Source organism: Larimichthys crocea, chromosome XIII, assembly GCF_000972845.2.
Source record: "Larimichthys crocea isolate SSNF chromosome XIII, L_crocea_2.0, whole genome shotgun sequence".
NCBI lineage: Eukaryota > Metazoa > Chordata > Actinopteri > Sciaenidae > Larimichthys > Larimichthys crocea.
Window position 1 is genome coordinate 31,547,888 of NC_040023.1, and position 18,925 is coordinate 31,566,812.

Below are 18,925 nucleotides of genomic sequence, written 5' to 3' on the forward strand. Positions count from 1 at the left end.
GAGTAAAATGGTTTGTGGGTTTTCACGAGAAAAGAGAAGTAACATGATCATCGACAAGTCTGCATCTCAAACAAGCCGCTGATCCATCCGTCCAACCACATCTGACATGAGAGTCAAAATGAGTAACTGGGCTCTGCTGCTGAACACCATAAAAGGTTAAATATGGCTTTAAAACATTTGTTATGACCTTTCCAAAGTCGAACAAGGCTCGTGACTAAATGTTTTTTTCTAGTCAGTTTGAGCTTGCGAATGATCCCTGTGTAGTACTGCTCTCAAACAAGATCCTACAACCTTTGCTGGGTTATGACTCTTGTTCTACACACTAATGAATGAATTCCCCTGTTGCTCCTCAGCAGCATGCCCAAAATACATCTGAGATCACGCTCACACTAGCCGGGTTATATAAATACTGAGTTGTTTTTTTTCCCCCTCTCAGTATTTTTAATTAGGACTTTAGTGACCTGAGGGGAGTTTTAAAAATATTACACCTTGTGTGTTAGAGTTACTTGCGCCAGTGTTTTTTAGACTCAATATACTGTATCGTTTAATGCTGAATAATCATGAATGTTTGCAACAACCCCAGCTGAGCAGAAAAAATTTAACTACAGATTGCAGCTGCTGATCTTTTAAAAAAGTCGTGAACATAATGCATTTCAACACGTCCTACATCTCACTGCATATCAGCCACCTCCACATTTACCATTTATGTAAGATTTAAAAAAAAAAAAAAAAGAACACAAGTGGGACACTGCTGATTTTTCTCACGAGAATCTTTTATTTCTTTCTCTTTTATTCCCCCCCATCTCTTTTTCTTTTTGGCAAGCAAACATTTCCACACCTACACATGAACTACAGTTTTAATCGCAGCCGAAAGAAAACACATGGACACAAAGCAGACCAACAACGTGGGGAGCAGTGTGGTTTTCATTTCACTGGTAGGTTCATCTGTGCAGAGCAAAGGCTTTTTTTTTACGATGCTGTAAACTGATGCATACCCACAAAGTAAATCCCCTCAGTAAGCAGCTTGAACGGCCTTCGCTCATTTTCTTGACCTCTAGCTTCTATCTCGTTGAACAGTCTGTGTAACTTTTGCTTTATCTATCAGTAAAAGCATGCAGCTATTCTGTATGAATTCATCAGTTTGTGTGTCCTCCATTCTCAGTATCTCAAAATGTATCAAACTCAAGTTCTGTATGAAAGAGATGAACAGTAAACATGCAGATCGGCAGTGTTTGGCTGCCATCTAGTGTTCACCAATATTCAGTAACTGGCTGTCCGGAAAGAGAAGCGAGTACAGCTGCTACACAAAGATCTGTAACAAGGCTCTCTCCTTTTTTTTTTGTTTTTTTGTTTCTCCTTTTGGTTTCCACTGGCTTCACGCTGGGAGGCACACTAGACAGGTTTTGTGGTACATTTGCCCACGGCAGTTAGACGTTAACAATTTGCCAAGCCCTTAAGTTTCTACAAAGACATTAAGACATTTGTGTGAAATTAGACATCAATGGAAAAGTTTCTACTGAATGGTAAAGCTGCATGTTTTTTTGTTTTTTGTTGTTTTTTATTGATACAAAATTTGTCTGCTGCTGTAAAGTGAGCATCGTCTTCTCGTATGTCACAAGAAGTCACGCTTTGGTGCTATTTTTACTCACCGCGTGAATCTAGTGAGAGATTTTTCAGCACTAAAACTTCTACTTACACAGCCAGTTTAAACCGAACAGGCCTGTCATCATGCTTCAGTTAAATTTAAGTTAATAAAATGAACTTATCATCATTATGAGCTTGCAGGATCAAGGAAAACACAGTAAAAAAAAATGTCACTTTGTCTAAGAATTTAAGGTAAAACATGATCTCATCTCAGCTGCTTCCCCAGTCCAAGGCGAAACATTGAAAACGTGACAGGCACTACGTTTAAGCTACAAATTACAGTGTCTGATGACTACATACCTGCTTTCTCAAGAGTTAAAAACTCAGATCTCTACTCATTGAAACTGTGATTTCAACACCTTCCAGTGACGAGCCAAACGTTTGACAGAATTCACATTTAACGTCGATAGTGTCTTCTCTTGGTGAGCAGATGTGAGTGGGTGATCTTTACGTAAACGTGAGAGAGAGATGGGTGTTCAAATTCCTGTTGAGTTTTTAGTGTCATCGATGTACAACTGCTCCAAAAAAATGATAGTTCATCTCACCTTCTCACATCCTCTCTTTAATTCTGTTTATTAAAAATATACGAAGAAGTCAGTCAGGGTTGGACCATAGATAACATGTTTTTAAGTGTCCCCAAAGTTTAGATATTGACCTGTTGTGTGGCTGCCACTGAAATGATAAACCAGGTTTTGTAGTTTTCATTGTGTCCCAATTTTTTTCAAAAAACATCCAAAATACTTGCAACTTTTGAGCATCAAAATCTATCAGGACAAAATATCAGCTGTCGTAGCAGTGATTTCCTTTAGAGAAATATCACTCAAATTTAGTCTCATTAAAATATTTGTTTTAATTTATCGTTCAACGTGATTTCTATTTGCACCGCGGCTTCATAAACCTTTGAGGAAACACTGACTTCAGTTAAAAACAGCTTCATAACACCTGTATCGGTCAAACCCTGATGTCAGCACATGGTGTGAAATGGAATAACTCACTCTTGACGTGACTGCGACAGAACGTCAGATACATGTTGGTCTTTTCGATAATTTGTAAGCATGCAGATAGTGGATATACAGTGTAGTCCTATAATATACTCTACATGTGTTCATAGATTATCTGTGCATACTTATACACCTATATATACACTACAACTCTCAACCTCTCTCTGCCCCCTCTGTTCTGTTTGATGATGACCGGATGCATCGTCTCTTGTCCCTCAGAACAGAATATAGTTCGCTCCTTTCCATCTTTTTTCGCAGAAAGACATTTTAAAGATAACCTTTCGATGAAGATCTTTCGCCTCTCAGTGGTTCCATATTTCCATCTTGTGGAGAGGATGGCGGGAGGTGAGTGACGGTGAGAGGAGATGTGGGATTCCTTACAGAAAGCCGTCTTGAGTTCTTCCTCGACCTGAAGTAAAACAAACAAAAACATAAATCTGTTAGGACAATAAATATTGTAAATATTGGGTAGAGCTGTGACGATGTAACATGTCAACTTTCAACAAAAATCTCACTGGGTTGTATCTAAAATCAAAATAACGTGTTTAAAGAATGTCTTAGATGAGAATAAAGTTGTACTAAAGTGAAGTGACACAGAAATAAACAAAACTAATGGTGCAAATTAATTAGTAGAATAAACTAAGTAAGTTAAGTGGAACAGTTCATCATCATTGAGTTGCTTTAATTATGAAATGTTGCTTATTTCAGACTCAAAAATGTTTTTTGGGAGATAAAATCCAAGTGCACTCTATTATTATTATTTTTCCCCTGCACTAAATCTGTTGTCCTGCACCTGGCCTAAATGTAGGATGACACGTGCTTCCTCCTCTCTACCTATTGGATTGCCTCCAACTTTTGAGAACTCATCTGGTTATTTTGGTGGATAAATCAGTCATTCTGAAGATCCAAAAGCTGAGTGGAGCATGCTGACGAACCAAAGATGCATATATATGCATATTCTTTCCCCCAAAAAACAGTTTGGACAAATGATGGCGCTAGCAGAAAAGTCGTTTGTCTATCTGAGATGGAAGGATCAGTGAATACTCCAGCATATGTATAAAATAGTCCCCGTGTCTTCTCTATACTTTCATACTTTTGGTGTATGAGAAGTTTTTTTCCATCTTAATAAAGTAGAAAATGTCTCTAAACCAAGGATGATTGGAGGATTTCCACCTGACAAGAATTAGACAAAGCAAAATCTAAATAAGATAATGTTTGCTTATTATTATTGGTTTATTATTAAAGTGTCCAAATTGCGTCAAATTAAACAATCTGAGGAGAGAAAAACATTTGAACTGCTCACATCTTATATGACATGTGACAGGATGTAATCATCGTCTCATATTAAGGGTCCCAACCAAAAAAAGGAACCAGGGAGAAATGGGGAAATGTTTTGATGACTGATTGTCTGTTACGTTGACATAGAAGTAAGCAGTACAGAGAAGAATATTATAAAATGAACATGAAGACATGACGTTTAGTAAGAAGCCAGACCTACCAGTGCTATTCTGCCACTTGTACACCTGCACAATTATCTTTACTTTCCGATGCTATAGCTAAATACTCCGCCCTGAAGGAAAGAGAGTGGTTGAAAGGAGAAAAGGGGAAAAACAGGCAGTCAAGGTCAGAGAATCAGAATCAGAACAAGGTATCAGTTCAGTGAGGAAAAAAAGGGAAAACATTTGTTATTTTGAAAAAAGAGCAGATTTTAACAGATTGGGAAAGCGGTTGGTGGGAAATCAGGACATTTGGACGGCCCAGCAGGATGTGGAAATGAAGGACTGGCACTGGAGAGAGGCTGTCTCTCTCTGGGTGGCTGTGTTTGTGTGTTTTAAGTGTTACTCACGCGCTCTCTCTCAGAGCTTCCTCTCCTGCTGCCGCTATCTTCCTGTAGCAGTAAATCATCTCAACCACCAGCCAGAGCTGCAGCCCAATGATGGAGACATACATCATCACCTCAGACAAGATGGATGCCAGTCCCCTGGTGACTAGAGATACAGAGAGGGAAATAAACTAAGATATATTGTATCTGTGTGCTATGGAAAGGGGATTGGATTTAATTTTTACCATGAAAAGGATGTGGGCTGCCCAGGCCATAAGTTTTTTAAATGATATGAGTCATAAATTATGACCTCCTGTCCCATAATTCACAATTTACTGAACCCTACTGTAGATACCATTAACCTATCTGACATCCACAAGTTAAGTTACGGATCATTGTAGCCTGCAAGTAAAAAACAATGAAAATTCAGAGGATCAAACAATGAGCCATGGGAAAACAATGAAAATTCAGAGGATCAAACAATGAGCCATGGGGGACACCTCTATGCTAATTTAAACACTTAAAGCACTTTGTGGCAGCAAAACAGGCTGTAAACACATCATATCATCACAATGTGGCAACCTTCAGGCTGTAAACACATCATATCATCACAATGTGGCAACCTTGGGACCATCTGGTGATCAAAAGTCCAACATTTATTCTCCTTTTAGCTCTGTTTTGAATCTCCACTGACTTCTAAAGGAAATATGTGGCTTTTTATCACTTAAATGCTTAACCATGTTCCCCAGCTTATCGCTCTGTTTTCTGTTTGGTGCTGGGCAGGTAGTACACAGTGGATTTTTTGCTAAAAACAACTGCCTGCTGTGAAACAAAATACGAAATTTGTGGGGCAGAAACCAAAACAATGAGCTGAGAGATGATACAATGCTCTGTAAAGCTGAAGGGAACTTTAATTGAGTGTAGCTACTCTTATATACTCTGTGTTTTTATTTTCTCTGCCAACAAGAGAGTGGAAGCACAGCATTGACACATTATCACATTAGTAAGTTAATATAGTGATCTTGGTAGCAAATATTAGCTCTTTTTATCCAGCAGATACAGAGCAACATTATCATTTTATGTGGATACCTGGACACAGACGTAGTCATTTGCTCCATCGGTCATGAAAATATGGATTAGAGAGGCTTAAATTAACGGTAGTTGTGACAGTAGAGTGAGAATGAGGTGCAAGAAAACATCTATTGCTGTCCAAGCGTGTCAACACCTTTACACTAGGGCCATACTCTCTTTGAGCAGCTGCCATGAACACATTGGCTTTGACCTTTCTATTTTGGTTATACGAGCATGGCCTATTTTCTTAAAGCTGTGGATCCCCAGTTGTTTGTTTTGTCAGAAATCATTGTGTCTTTAATATTATTGCATCTTGTAATTTAATACCAGAACTACATACATCATTAAAAAAAACTCTGGTGAGGCATCACAAGCTTAGAGACAATGTCGGACTGACAACTTTTTCAATTCAATAAGAATATTATAGTACGTAAATAATACAGTAGTTAAATATTAACCATCAACACCACTCCCAACATTGCTTGAAAAGATGAACACTGCAAGTATATTCCTTAGAGTTTCCTTCTTGGATATTTATTTACCACATCTGCGAAAACACTGCAGCTCTATAAACACACTCGAGCAAATTTCAGCTGTGCTTGCATGGCTGGTTGCAGGCTTTGTTTGGTCTGGGACTTTTCACAGGACAGAAGAAGACAGTGTTGGACTAACACAAAACATAATCAGTTACTGTGTATATACTGTACTAAGAACAGAGCTGCCTTCACCTCTTAAAGGAAAAACCCAACATGTATAATTGATGTGTGGTGGCTTTAAGGGTTATTTTGTGATATAATGTATTTTTGTGTGACAGTTCTCACTGAATTATGCTCTTTCCTAACTGCCTCGCTGGCACAATCTTTGTAGGTTTCAGCTAGACTTGAGGTTCAAGTTGTCTCTGTAGTGTAATTAGAAGTTTGATAAATATCTATCCTGTAAAAACAAGAGAACCCCACCATGTATTATTGATGTTGATTGATTATTGATCTCCAAAACAGAGAACCTCCATAGTGGTTTCAGCTAATTTATCTCCCCACTACAATACAACATCCATCGCCTCAGTACTTACGTCGTGGCACCACGTTCATGACGATAGTCTTGTTGGGGCTGATATTATACTCGTAGTCGGGATACTTGAGGGTGCGGCTGAAAATGCACCGGTAGGTTCCTGTGTCATTGAAGGTGACATTGAGGATGTAGATGGAGCCATCTTGTAGGTCATCGGTGTTCTTGCTGCCGTTCCAGTCCAGACGCTCGTAAAAACGTGGGTCAATGATCTCGGCTTTTTGATCTTCGTAGCTGTATAACTGGAAGAAGAATTACAGAATGAGATTTCTTTGAAAAGGAGACAAAACGAAACAGAGACTGTGAATGTATTTCTCTTAGTTACAGTTTTTCACATCAACAAAAAATAGAGAATAGAGAACAGTTGTGGTCCAGCACACCAAACACTTTGCTTCTGTGTTCAGGTTTCTACAGCTACAGCTGGTCTGATGGTTTTCCGTATCGACCGAGCTGTAGTTACAGCCTCACCTCTGCACTTCCTGGCGAATTAGTGGGTCCAGCTTCTAAATGGACTAATGGGATCTCTCCCACTCTAAGTATGTACCATAATGGCCTCTTTGCTATGCCACTCCTTCAAGTCAGAAAATGTGCTGTCTTCTAGTCAGCAGAAAGAGGGGTGAAAAAAGCCAGTCATGAAAAATGCAGCACTCTGCTCGCTCTCATGATAAATGCATTGCAGTCCTTTTCTAGACGAGCAAACAACCTAGTCGTGACAGATGCGTTTGAGGCTTTGTGTTCATTTTATCTATTGCTTTATATGGACACATGACAACTAATTACATTTGTTATTATGTGATAGACAGGGTTTTTGCAGGGTATCTTCAGGCTGCTTTGCAGAAAATTTTGGATAATTTTTGTCTGCAATTTCAGTTTTGAAAGTAATTCACCCTAAGAGTGACTATTACTTTTGAATGTTTTAGTGTCTGTTTTCTTTTTTGGAAAGGAGCCTTGTTCCTGGATCGAGCTTAAACACTTAACTGTCTCCTCCAACTTAGCTCTAGTTTTACTACTTTAATGTTAATCACAAGAGCTAAACTATCGGTGATTTTTTTTTTTGCTTTTTATAGTACAGCTGAAGATAGACAGGAAGCAGGGGAGTGACACGCAGTAAATGGCCGTCCGATGCGGGATTCGAACCGGGGCCAGCTGCAGCGAGGACTATAGCCTCCACACACGGGGCGGCCGCTTAACCCACTACGCTATTACCGCCCCTATCGGTGAATTTTTGTTATACATTCTGGCAAAAATACCATTTTCATGTTCGTACATTAAATATGGCATTACAGTGAGGAGACGGTTAGCAGAACAACTGTAGAAAGCCTGGCACTGTTCAACCATAGCAAAATCCATCTTAAAACAAATTGTAGTTTTATGGAAGGTTATGTACCGGACTACTGCTTGTCCAGGCACACACATTTCTACTGTCTCTACTGGTTGCCTGGCAAACTTATAGCATACCAAATAAACATACATAAAACAAATATGTACTCATATTTGAACAGATTGAACGGATGAGGTACATTTGGAGAGTCTCTGTGCTAAATTAAGCCAACCTAACCATCTGCTGGCTGTTTACCAGACAAGCTTGAGGGTGATATCAATTTTCTCATCAAACTCTGCAAGAAAGAAAATAAGTGCATTCCCTAAAATGAACCACTCCTCATCAAGCATCATTACAGAGTTCTACACTTTTAAAGATCGCCTTGTCTTCTCTACTCACGTCCGTGAACTCCGTCTCATCCGAGGCTTTGAAGGACCATTTGACGGAGGCCATGGCGGGCACCTCACCCCTCATCTTACAGGAGATGCAGCCCAGTTTGAAGCCTTCATTGGCCACGGCCTCCGTGTCTGAGTCCACCTCGACGCAGGCTCCATGGCACAGAGATGCTACAGAGTGAAAAAGATTCAGAATGCACAGTTAGAAACCTCCTGTATCACTTTATTCCTCTTTGTCTATTTGCATGTAACAGGGTTTCAGAGGTAAGAGCCGTGGGTGGCTATCTTCCTCTTTTTCACGTACCCATGACCCGCGAGGGAAAGGTTGATACACCTGGCAGAGCTCTGGTGTTTTCAAGTATCTCAGTACTTGCAGGCAAACTGTCTAAGCAGTACTAAACAATGTAACTTTTGTAATTTTTGCGTGCTTGCTCCCAATACTAATTGCATGCGTGTTTTTTTTTTCTTTTCTTTTGTAACGGGCAAATGCTTTTTCTTGCATTGTTTTTATTTCCACTCACCATTTCAGTTCATAGATTATTCTGATAATTTAAAAACTTTTTTTTTTAGTTTTGCAGTAATGTACATTTTCGGAGTTAATCTGTGAAACTGAGGGGAAATAAAGAGGTTGCAGTGAGCGATACTAATTAATTTTTTTTGCATTCTGTCAATTGGCAACTGAGCTAAATTCATATATAGAAGCATGAGTCTATATATGCCATCATCACCATGACACATACTTCTCATCGGACGGGAGTTACACACCTGTAACTCCAAATGTTTCTTTCTCACACTGCACCCTGCAGTTTCCACTGAGGCCTCAGCATGGCTCTCAACCAATGATCTTGTGCTATTCTCAACTTTGACCTCTGGGGATGCTTTTGTTTTGAATCGCAAGATGGAGGGGGTAAGGGGGGGGGGGGGGGGGCATGAGGGAGAGGACAGGAAAACACAGCGCTGATCAGATGAACTCAAATTCTTCAAAGTTTGGTTGAGATTCGCAGAGGCTGCACATCGTTAAAGGCCTCATGTAGACAATATTTTTATTTATTTTTTTACTTCCTATGATTGCAGCACCAAAGTCAGACTTATTAGAATTAGAAATGCCAGCACACTGCAGAGAAACATGGAGGGGGAGGAATGAGGGAGGAGGAAGAGTAAGTTAGAACAGGCTTCAGTAGTAGCAGCCATTTCTACAAAAGCATGGGGAGATGGGGAAGCACGAGGGAAGAGGCCTAATGCTGGCTGATGCACTGCAGAGAGAAGAGGGGAGAGAAAAAAAAGGGAAGGAGGAGAAGAGAAAGTTTAGAACAAAATGTAAGACTTTACAGGCCCAAAAATATAAAAAATCAAACGTAAAAGGACCCATTGCTGTCCTATTTAAACAAGGGATGGACCCGGTAATTGAAACCCAAAAACAGAACCCAAACCCCAAAGGACCCAGTGACTAAACCTGAGCCTGAACTTCATTACAATCGATTTTGTTTTAGATTTTACTGGAACAGCTTGATGCTGGTCTAATATAACTTTTACAGTTTTGGTCATTGTTCCTAGCTCTGAGATGTGGGAACGTAACAAGACGTCAGAAACACAAGCAGTCGGGAGATCACACTGCATTTGGCAGAGGAAACTAAGACGAATTGTAAACGTATCTGTCAGTCGTTCATCGCAGCCTACAGTCGGCTTACTGGCGGTTTTGGCTTCCTACTTGTCGTTATCGTGTGCACACAGTTTTTCTGTGCAATGAGCAGATTATTACTGATATTTCTGGTGGGCTCAGTTTCAGTTTTATCTCAGTGGCTTTGATCAGAGGATGTCAGTACCCCATCATCAACTACCTCGACTGCACAGGGGAGATAACACTAAATGTAAAACAGTTTCTAATCCTGTATGGGTGTTTAATTTCATAATTTCTATGTTTTAGCTGAGCTAGTCCACAATCTTTCCATGCACCCCCCATGTACCTTGAGTCTAGAAAGAGAGTTTTGGATCAGGCTCGACTGTCTAGGTGTCGTTATGTTCCCAGATCTTTTCAGTTACTTTGGTGAGTGCGATGTTATAATCAGTGACAGAAACAAAGGCCAAAACTATGAAAATACATCCAAAGTTATAATGAACCCACCACTATGTGGGAATGCTAAATGTCTGAACCTACAAAACAGGGTTCTTTTGAGGTCAGGGTTTGGGGTTTTCAGGTTTTCTGGGATTTGGGTCTGCTGAGGACCCCTAGATTACAACCAACAGACCTGAGGCAAACAGCATTTGCAAATACTTTTCCTGAACTTCTTGAAGAACAGGTGCACTGTCACAGAAAGTAATCCAGTGACTTAAAAAGACAAAACGGAAAACACAAAACTGTCGAGTCACTTTATATTTTTGCCCTAATTAGATTTCTCGTGTCTTAGAAATGTGACTTGATTGTTTGTGTTAATTACAGGCTGCTGTAAGATGCGCCAGCTGTCAGTGCCGCAGCTAATCTGTGGTTGCAAATAGAGGTGGATGAAAGTCATTCATCACTGTTCTGACATCTCACAGGAAATCAACCTAACGACACTTTTGCAAGTGGATCACACCAAATGTTTGGTAGGACGCTTTGTGCACTGGTGTTTTTGACTCAAGTCTGTGAGAGGCTCTAACATATCAGCTTCTACTACTGTGTAGAAAAGACAGAGAGTCAGAAAGAGACAGAAAGACAAGGAGACACCAGACAGACACAAGAGCAAGACATCCCATGCGGAAAAAAAACAAAACACAGAAGGGTTTGAGATGGTTGACATATTGAGGAGGTGAGACCTGAAACACAGACAGAGACAGAGACACATTACAACAACACAGCACAAGATTGACACACAGCGGGAAACAAATGAAGACAGAGGAGAGCCTTTTAGTTGCAGAGACGGATGAAGATCTAGCAAGGAACAGCGGCATGCTCAGACAGCGCGAGGCGGTAATCCTGAGGGAGGTTAGTGACGCAGAGAGAGGCGAGATTGTGCAAGGTGAGCAGGGATGCTGCTGACTGTCCGAAGCTGAGACAGCAAGTAAAGAAGACAGTGAAAAGCGAATAGGAGAGCAGAGAGAGAGAGAGAGAGAGAGTGACAAACATGCAAGCAGACACAAAAGGAAGTGCACATCCAAAGTGCAGACTAAACAGTGTCCACCAAACTGCGTCAACAGCAGCAGGACACAAACACACACAGCATCAAAAAAATGCAAAATCCATTGCGTAATCTGTGGACCGAGGTTCAGGATTATGCAACGGATATTCCAGAAATTGCAGATTAGGAGGTTTTTTACTGACGGGGGGCTGGCTGTTAATCCCTCACGTCAGTTGTTGTATACCCCTGAGACCTACAAAGCAAAAAAACTGATTTACAGCTGAGGTTATCTAGCTTAACATGTCGTTGGGTGCTGAAGGGAATACAAAAAAGGATCAAGGTTACCTGCTGAACTACCATAAGACGAAGAGGTGTAAAAGAAAATTGGATACATGGAACAACAGAGGCAAGAGAGGACAACATCTTTTCCCATAGCTTGGTTACCATCGACATAAACACATAGTGTAGGCATACATAACCAGGGGAAATGCCAAGCATCCATGACATTTCCCTTGACACGAAGCAAGAGAGTTTCCACTGGAACAAGTAGACCATTGAAGCACACGGCTCTGTGTGCATCTCTTTCATTTTACTCCACAAAGCAAGCAACGGCACACCGGTTTGTCAACATAGAACAAATCCTGCCTGGTTTTCTGTCTTTATGTCTATTCTTAAAACAGTTACTCCCTTGGTTCAACAGCACAATTTCTATTTTGACATCCAGCATATGTTTTTATTGTGATTTACACAGAATATGTCCTCAATGACCCCCAAATAAAAAGTTAAATAATTAAGGTCAAGCATTACGATCATTACATTCACTTCTTTTTCGTCAAATTCCTTTCCTTTTCTACTGTGTAATAAGAAATGAACAGCAAAAAAAAAAGATTGATCGTTAACCTGTTACCATATTCAGTAGACACAGAGCAACATTCACGCTTATTTAGAGTTGTGTATCTAGCCACCTCTTTAACACTGTTTTATCTATGTTTTGGTCTCCTCCATCTCCAAAATATTCTGCTGCCTAATACTCCACCATGTTCATCGGTGCGCATGCTGGGAAAGCAGAGCGCAGTGACTTTGCCAGAGCTTTTTTTTTGCTTCTTGGAGTAGCAACTTTGCTAGAGGCTGAACCAGAACAGTAATTTTTTCAGTTGAAAGACAGTAAAACAACAACAACAACAACAAATTGCAGAGTTGGGTGTTATTTCTTGGGTAATCCCTGGCTCTTCCACATACATGTATTAAGTGGTTCGGGAATCTTAGCATGCCCCCTGGGCACCTTCCTTTGAAAGTTTTCCAACTGGGAGGAAACCCAGAAATCGCTAGAGGGATTACATATCCCATATGGCCTAGAAATGCCTTGGGATCCCCCAAGCAGGAGCTGGAAAATATTGCTTGGAAGTGGGACGTCAGGAATGCCTTGCTTAACCTAATGCGACTCAGATAAACAGAAGAAAATGGATGAATGGATGTATATGTAAATGATTGGTGCAGCCTCAAAACTTTACTGATCTGTAATGTTTCTATTTAGCATTTAACGGGTTAATTTTGTGACTTCAACACACTTAATTTTTGTCAGCCTGCCAAGTCCTGTCCAAACAGATGACATACTGTTTAAAAATCGCTCTCCACACACAGAAAATGATCGGCATGTCCTGATTCATAATGTGTATTTGTCCTTGTCTGCCCTTGTGCAGCTCTGGCACACACAAGCGATTTCCAGAAGCACCACCTCATGTAAGTGTTGGAGCGGTGTGTGAAGCAGTACGTCACAGCGCTGATAAAGCATCAAAGCAATGACTGCACTTATGAGCTTCATGTCTCTCTTCTTACTGGTCCGTCTGTCTCCGGGATATCATACTTGGTCTTCTAAAATGCTTAAACCTGACAATGAAAATATTTGATATTGAGACAGGAATCTTACACTTATTACACATCACGGTATATTAGGTGGAATAGGAAATGATACACTGATATATTGGGAGAGATAATTAATAATTATGCATGATATTGGTACTTTAGTCAGATTTATTCATCATCTGTTAAATCATTATTGGTGCAGAGAACTATTTTGGTGGTGTTAACAATGAATATGGATAAACCAATGAGTTCCCAGCTGCCCCTCTTGCACTCCACTGACTTCTTCTCCCCTCTAGAAGCTGCACAGAACCCTGGCATCAGAGCCCTCTGTCACGCAGCTGGATGAACAAGAGCTGAGGTGTGTGTGTATGTGTGTCATGCATGTGCGTGTGTGTGTGTGACACATGTTAGCAGGACACATGCAGCCTGCAATTAGGGCACGGTGGCGGCACAGTCTCTCGCTCCAGATTTGTGGGTTAGAATGGATCTCCAAATAAAAATAAAGAGCCTCAAATAGAATGGAAATTAAACTCTCTTCAGAATGAGATTTGTGCAGCTTTGAGGCTTTTGGAGTCAGCAGCTGCAGCCGGGGGCACGAGTGAGCCACTGTTATAGTTTCTAAAAAATCATATTCATGTCGTTGTTCTCATTGCAAGGCCACTCAGATGGAGTGCATCAATCAAGAGCTCCTTGTTTACAACAACTGCTGTTAGAACAAAGCAATAAATATAGATACAGACGTCCTGTACACTGTATGTAGCAGCTATTGTACGTTTTATAGTACAGGCTTTGAAGACAATGATGGCATGATGTTTTATCAGGGGTTAAAAGTACACTCAAATGGGAACTAAACTTGGAATGAACTTTTATGGGAAGATTGGCCAGAAACTTTCTGGAAAATTCCAAAAGCGAAAGCACAAAAAAAAAAAAAAGCTGCAGTGCATTACTCAAGTGGTCGAGGAGAACAGTGTAATTAGTTTATGTTCTACCTCTGCTACTTAAAATGATAAGCTCCTCTGTAATCGAATTTCCAATTTGTGCAAATGCAGTGGTCTCGTCGAGTGATGGAATGGGCGCGAGCTTAGAGAGGCCGAGAAAACAGCGTGCTCGTTCGAAACATCCTGCCGGTAGCACTCTCCTTTGACCATGAGTTCATGTTCGAGCCATTTTCAGACTGAATGGCTCCATGGTTGCGGCTGCAGAAACAAAGAGTCTCTACATTAGTTAAAGCTGCCGTCAGATGCATTAAGGTTTTATGAACCTGCGGTGTGCTTGAAAGCAAGAACACGCGACTCACGGCGTCACTTGACTGTTCAGTTCGTGTCAGCTTCTGGTTCTTATCTTATCTTCAAAGTGATTTTCTTGTATTTATCCAGATGGTTTCGTGTTGTTTGCTCAGTAGCATTTCATTTGTGACATTTACCATAATTCAGTTCAATTTTATTTATATAGTGCAAGAGACCCAACAATTTCACCATTAGCAAGCGCTTGGCGACATTGGTGAAGAAAAACTTCCTATGAAAGAACAAAAAAAGCTCAAATATAATAACATGTTTGCTCATTCAGAGGAGAATTCAGCAGCAATGAGTTATGTGGATCATTGCGGATGATCGCGTCATTACATTTGGTGATCTCTAAGTCTGTTTTAATGTATTTTAGGTCATTTTGTTTCTCCTATTTCCTGTTTTTTATTGTTTCTGCAGCTGTCACCAAACCTAATTAGTGTCATGAAGCTTACAATCATCATCAAATCGCCCTGAATGTTTTCCATCATCCAGAAACTTCTTAACACAACGCAAATACACAAACTGTTACTTTCATCAGCCTCAATCTGTTCCCTTCCTCTTCTTTTAGGAGATTCCTTCCAATTTCCTGTCTCGTCTTATATCCTCATCTTTGCTGCCAGATGTGTTCACTCACATCAGTCCTTAACTAACCCACCGGCTCCTCAACCAAACTGTCTATTTCTGTCAATCGAGGTTGTGTAACCTACTTTCCAAGCTTCATGCTCACTATTTGCAACTTCCTACAGCCCCTGCCTACTTGTTTCAACCTCATATCCTGGATAAACTGGCACTTCATGTAAAGGTATAACATGCAATAATTATATTTATTTATTTATTTTAGATTATGCGGCAGCGAGACAAAGAGCATCTGGCTGAGTAAGCTTTCCTTTTTTTTAATGCATTGCTTCCTTTTGGTGCTCAGTTTTAAATCCCAGTGCTTAAACTGAGATTATCTGTGACGACAACATGCAAACTAAAAAAAAAACACATTTTTGTCCTGACGTGGGTTAAGCTAAAGAAAAAAAAAGCGTTTAAATGACAAGAATGTTTGTGTTTCTGTGGTTGTAATGCGTTAACTAACATCCACATCTAATTTAAATTGCCTTCAGTCATTATTAATGCATGCCAACTGATCATTTTCAAATTAACCATAAGGGCTATGAATAAAGAGACATAGATCGTACATTTCTTTAAGAATTAGTTGCGAGTTGCGTCTCTTCTTGTGTGTGGCAGGACACTGACAGTAATTTAACGGTGATGGGTTATGTAGCTCAAGCTATTTTCATCTCAGGGGAGTGTGTTTTTCATGCTTTAAAGAATAAATGGCAGAAAATTCTTGGTTGAGAAAATGAAGTTTTTGAGTATCTCAAACGATACAGATACCACCAGGAGTGGGAATGTTGAGGGCAACATCTTCTCTTTTAAAAGACCATCATGATGACAGAAGATACGACAGAGACCTGACTGAAATTGCACCTGATCTAGACTAGACAAATAATTAATCAGCAGCTCTTTTCACCGTCAATTAAATGTTTAAGCAAACAGACAGAAGATACCAAACATTGTCCAGTTCCAGCATCTCCAATGTGAGGTTTTATATCACTGTTGACTGAATATCTTTGAGTTTTAGACTTGGTTGGAAATTTGATGCTATTAAATCGGCCTTCAGGAAGTCGTGGCGGGAATTTTTTCACTATTTTCTATTTCATACACCAATGCTAAGACAAATGAATCAAGATAAATGCTGGTACATTAATTGATAATGGACATAATCATTAGTTGCAGTCCAGTGTGTGTGTGTGTGTGTGTGTGTGTGTGTGTGTGTGTGTGTGTGTGTGTGCGCCCTTCAATTCAACACTGCCACATGGCCTCATCTCATTGCTCTGAATAAAAAAAACTGAACAGCTGGGCCTTAAGCAACCAATCCAGCACAATGATGCAACCACAAACACACATCTACATCTGAACACACACACACACACACACACACACGCCAACAAACACACCTTCCATCTCTAACCACACCCTCAAGAAAAAAAAACAAAACCCAAACATTGCCAACAAACAGCAGTCGAGAGGGCAACATCAGACAACAGGAAACACCTCAACAAACAGCACAGTCAGTGAATGGGGGTGAAGGGGGGGTGGGGGGTTTGGATGGTGGCTCATGTGCATGCCAAGGTGTTACCATCGCGGCATTGCCATGGCAACATGACCACTGCCCACTCACCTTGAAGCGCCAGGAGGGTCAGAGGTAGCAGCAGCAGCTCTTGTACTGCAGACATCCTGACAGGAGAAAGAAGACCTGGTGGTGTCTCTCAACGGCGTCAAAACACACACCCCACACACACACACACACACTCTCTCTATCACACACACACACACACACACACACACTTCAGAGTGAGAGACACAATACAGATCTACAGCAGCTATTCCAGCTTAGTTATGAGCACTAAAGATGTCCTGACTATGCTTAAAAGTCTGGGAGGTGAGAAGAAGGAGACTCGGTCCTGAGGCTGTTGGGACTCTGGGTGTGGTCCGCCTGGGTGTTATCTTCTTCTCCTCAGTTTTTTTTTTTTCTCCAGCTGATACAAAGAGCTGGAAGGAGGGGTGGGTGGGTCTTCTTGCTGATCTGGTCTTCTTAAACACCTGAAAAATCAGACAGCAGCAGTGTGGAAGGCGGGCACCCTGCTGCCTTGTCTCTTCACTCTCTCAGGAACTAAATCACTATGTTGCTGGAGACTCCGTCCAGCCTCTCGGTGTGTGAGCGTATAGAGTTACCAGAGGGAGGAATCACTCCGAGTTTCAGGTTTCGGCCTCTTGTCGCTCCAAAAGGGCCTTTGTTCAACTATTTATACTCTGGCAGCACACACCCATAGGTGTGTGTTTAGCTTCACAATGACAGTGTGTGCACCAAATAATGCCAGTATGTGACACACAGACTGGTGAGTTGGATTGGACAATAAAAAGCTACTGGAAGACTGATATCTTAGGCTGATCTCGATAGGGGGTGATGCTGAGGAGTGGGAAATGGAAGACGCAGTGTGTGAGCGAGTCGTGCAATGGAGCTGGAGTGAAAGTCTGTCAAAATGTTGCATGCATGAATGCCTTTGACAGAAGCACTCCCAGACTTTTCCCTCATGTACGGCCGCAGATGTGACCTGGGCAAAAAGGAGGGCGGTGAAATGGCAAACGGAAGCAGTGTGGATTATCCTCGAGCTTGTTTCCAACCCCTCTTTGGCTTTGGAAGAAATTACAATTCTCAACTTTTTATTGCCTCATGTCAAGTGTTATTGCTTTCTTTCCTTCCTCCTGCAGTGCAGTGTTCACATATCTCTTCAGATAAAAGCTAGGACAGGAATCTGTTTGCTTCTTGACTTACTTAAGTGCAATCATCCGCTGTTTGTGCACATTAGTAAAGCCATATGGATTCTTTTAGCTGCTGCCCATGTGCACATGGCGCTCACAGGCTTGACTGCAACAGCACAGGTGGCTCAGTTTCTCAGATGGGTCACCAGCACATGACACCAGTCTGAATATCTAAGGTTTATTTATGCTCGCCTTCTGTGCGTCTTTGGAGGCTTAAAAAAAAAAAGAAAAAAGAAAAAAGAAAAAGTGCGCAATGTTTTTTGTGCATTCCAGCGGTGTGGCTATGAACTGTGACTGTGTTTGAACTCGGGTGATCATCCAAGTAACTACATGAAGTAATCTTGTTAGTGAATTTGCTCAAAATGTATAAAATCCTGTCTGTTCTTTTAGCCGAGCCGAGCCGAGCCGAGCGTTTGTGCGTCTTTTTACCTGTCACCTCTTAATCAAAATAATCTTTTTTTTCCTCACTGATATCCTCGGAACGTGTCGTCCTATTGATGGGTCAGAGGTGGACGGCTTCCATCCCGCGTCAGGCAGTCAGGTGCTGGAAGTCCTCTCTGCAGTCACACCGCGGCTGCCACCGAAGACAATTTAGGGTAGAAAAAGATAATAACAATAATGTCCTTCTTCTTATATATATTGCCTTCGAGAAGATACACGCGCTGGGGGAATGTCTTTTTTGGAGACTCACATATTCCTCTTGGAGATGCTGACCGAGGCGTCAAAATAAAGAAAGAGCCGAGGGACACACACAAACACACACATATACATTTAAAAAAAAATCAGTAACCTCCAGAAATTACATGGTGTGTCAGTGGAAGGATGTCGCGCTAATCAGTCTGTGGGATGGGTGAAGGCTCGGGGAGGGAGGTGCATGCAGGAGGAGGAGGAGGAGGAGGGGGAGGAGGAGGGAGGGTGTGATGCATTGCAGCAGAGGGATGGAGAAAGAGGAGGAGGAGGAGGAGGAGGGGGAAGAGTTATAGAGCCGTT

At 41.2% G+C, this 18,925-nt stretch overlaps 1 protein-coding gene across 1 annotated transcript; it reads right to left on the reverse strand.

The window, feature by feature from the left end:
* Positions 1–1,093: 1,093 nt before the first annotated feature.
* Positions 1,094–18,317, reverse strand: scn1ba (sodium channel, voltage-gated, type I, beta a). Its single transcript, XM_010745040.3, has 6 exons — positions 16,794–18,317; positions 8,324–8,490; positions 6,608–6,845; positions 4,492–4,633; positions 4,144–4,215; positions 1,094–3,054 (listed from the first exon to the last, which is right to left on the reverse strand). The coding sequence occupies exons 1-5, from the start codon at positions 16,846–16,848 to the stop codon at positions 4,149–4,151; spliced, it is 669 nt and encodes a 222-aa protein (XP_010743342.1). The 5' UTR covers positions 16,849–18,317; the 3' UTR covers positions 1,094–3,054; positions 4,144–4,148.
* Between the last annotated feature and the right edge of the window lie 608 nt (positions 18,318–18,925).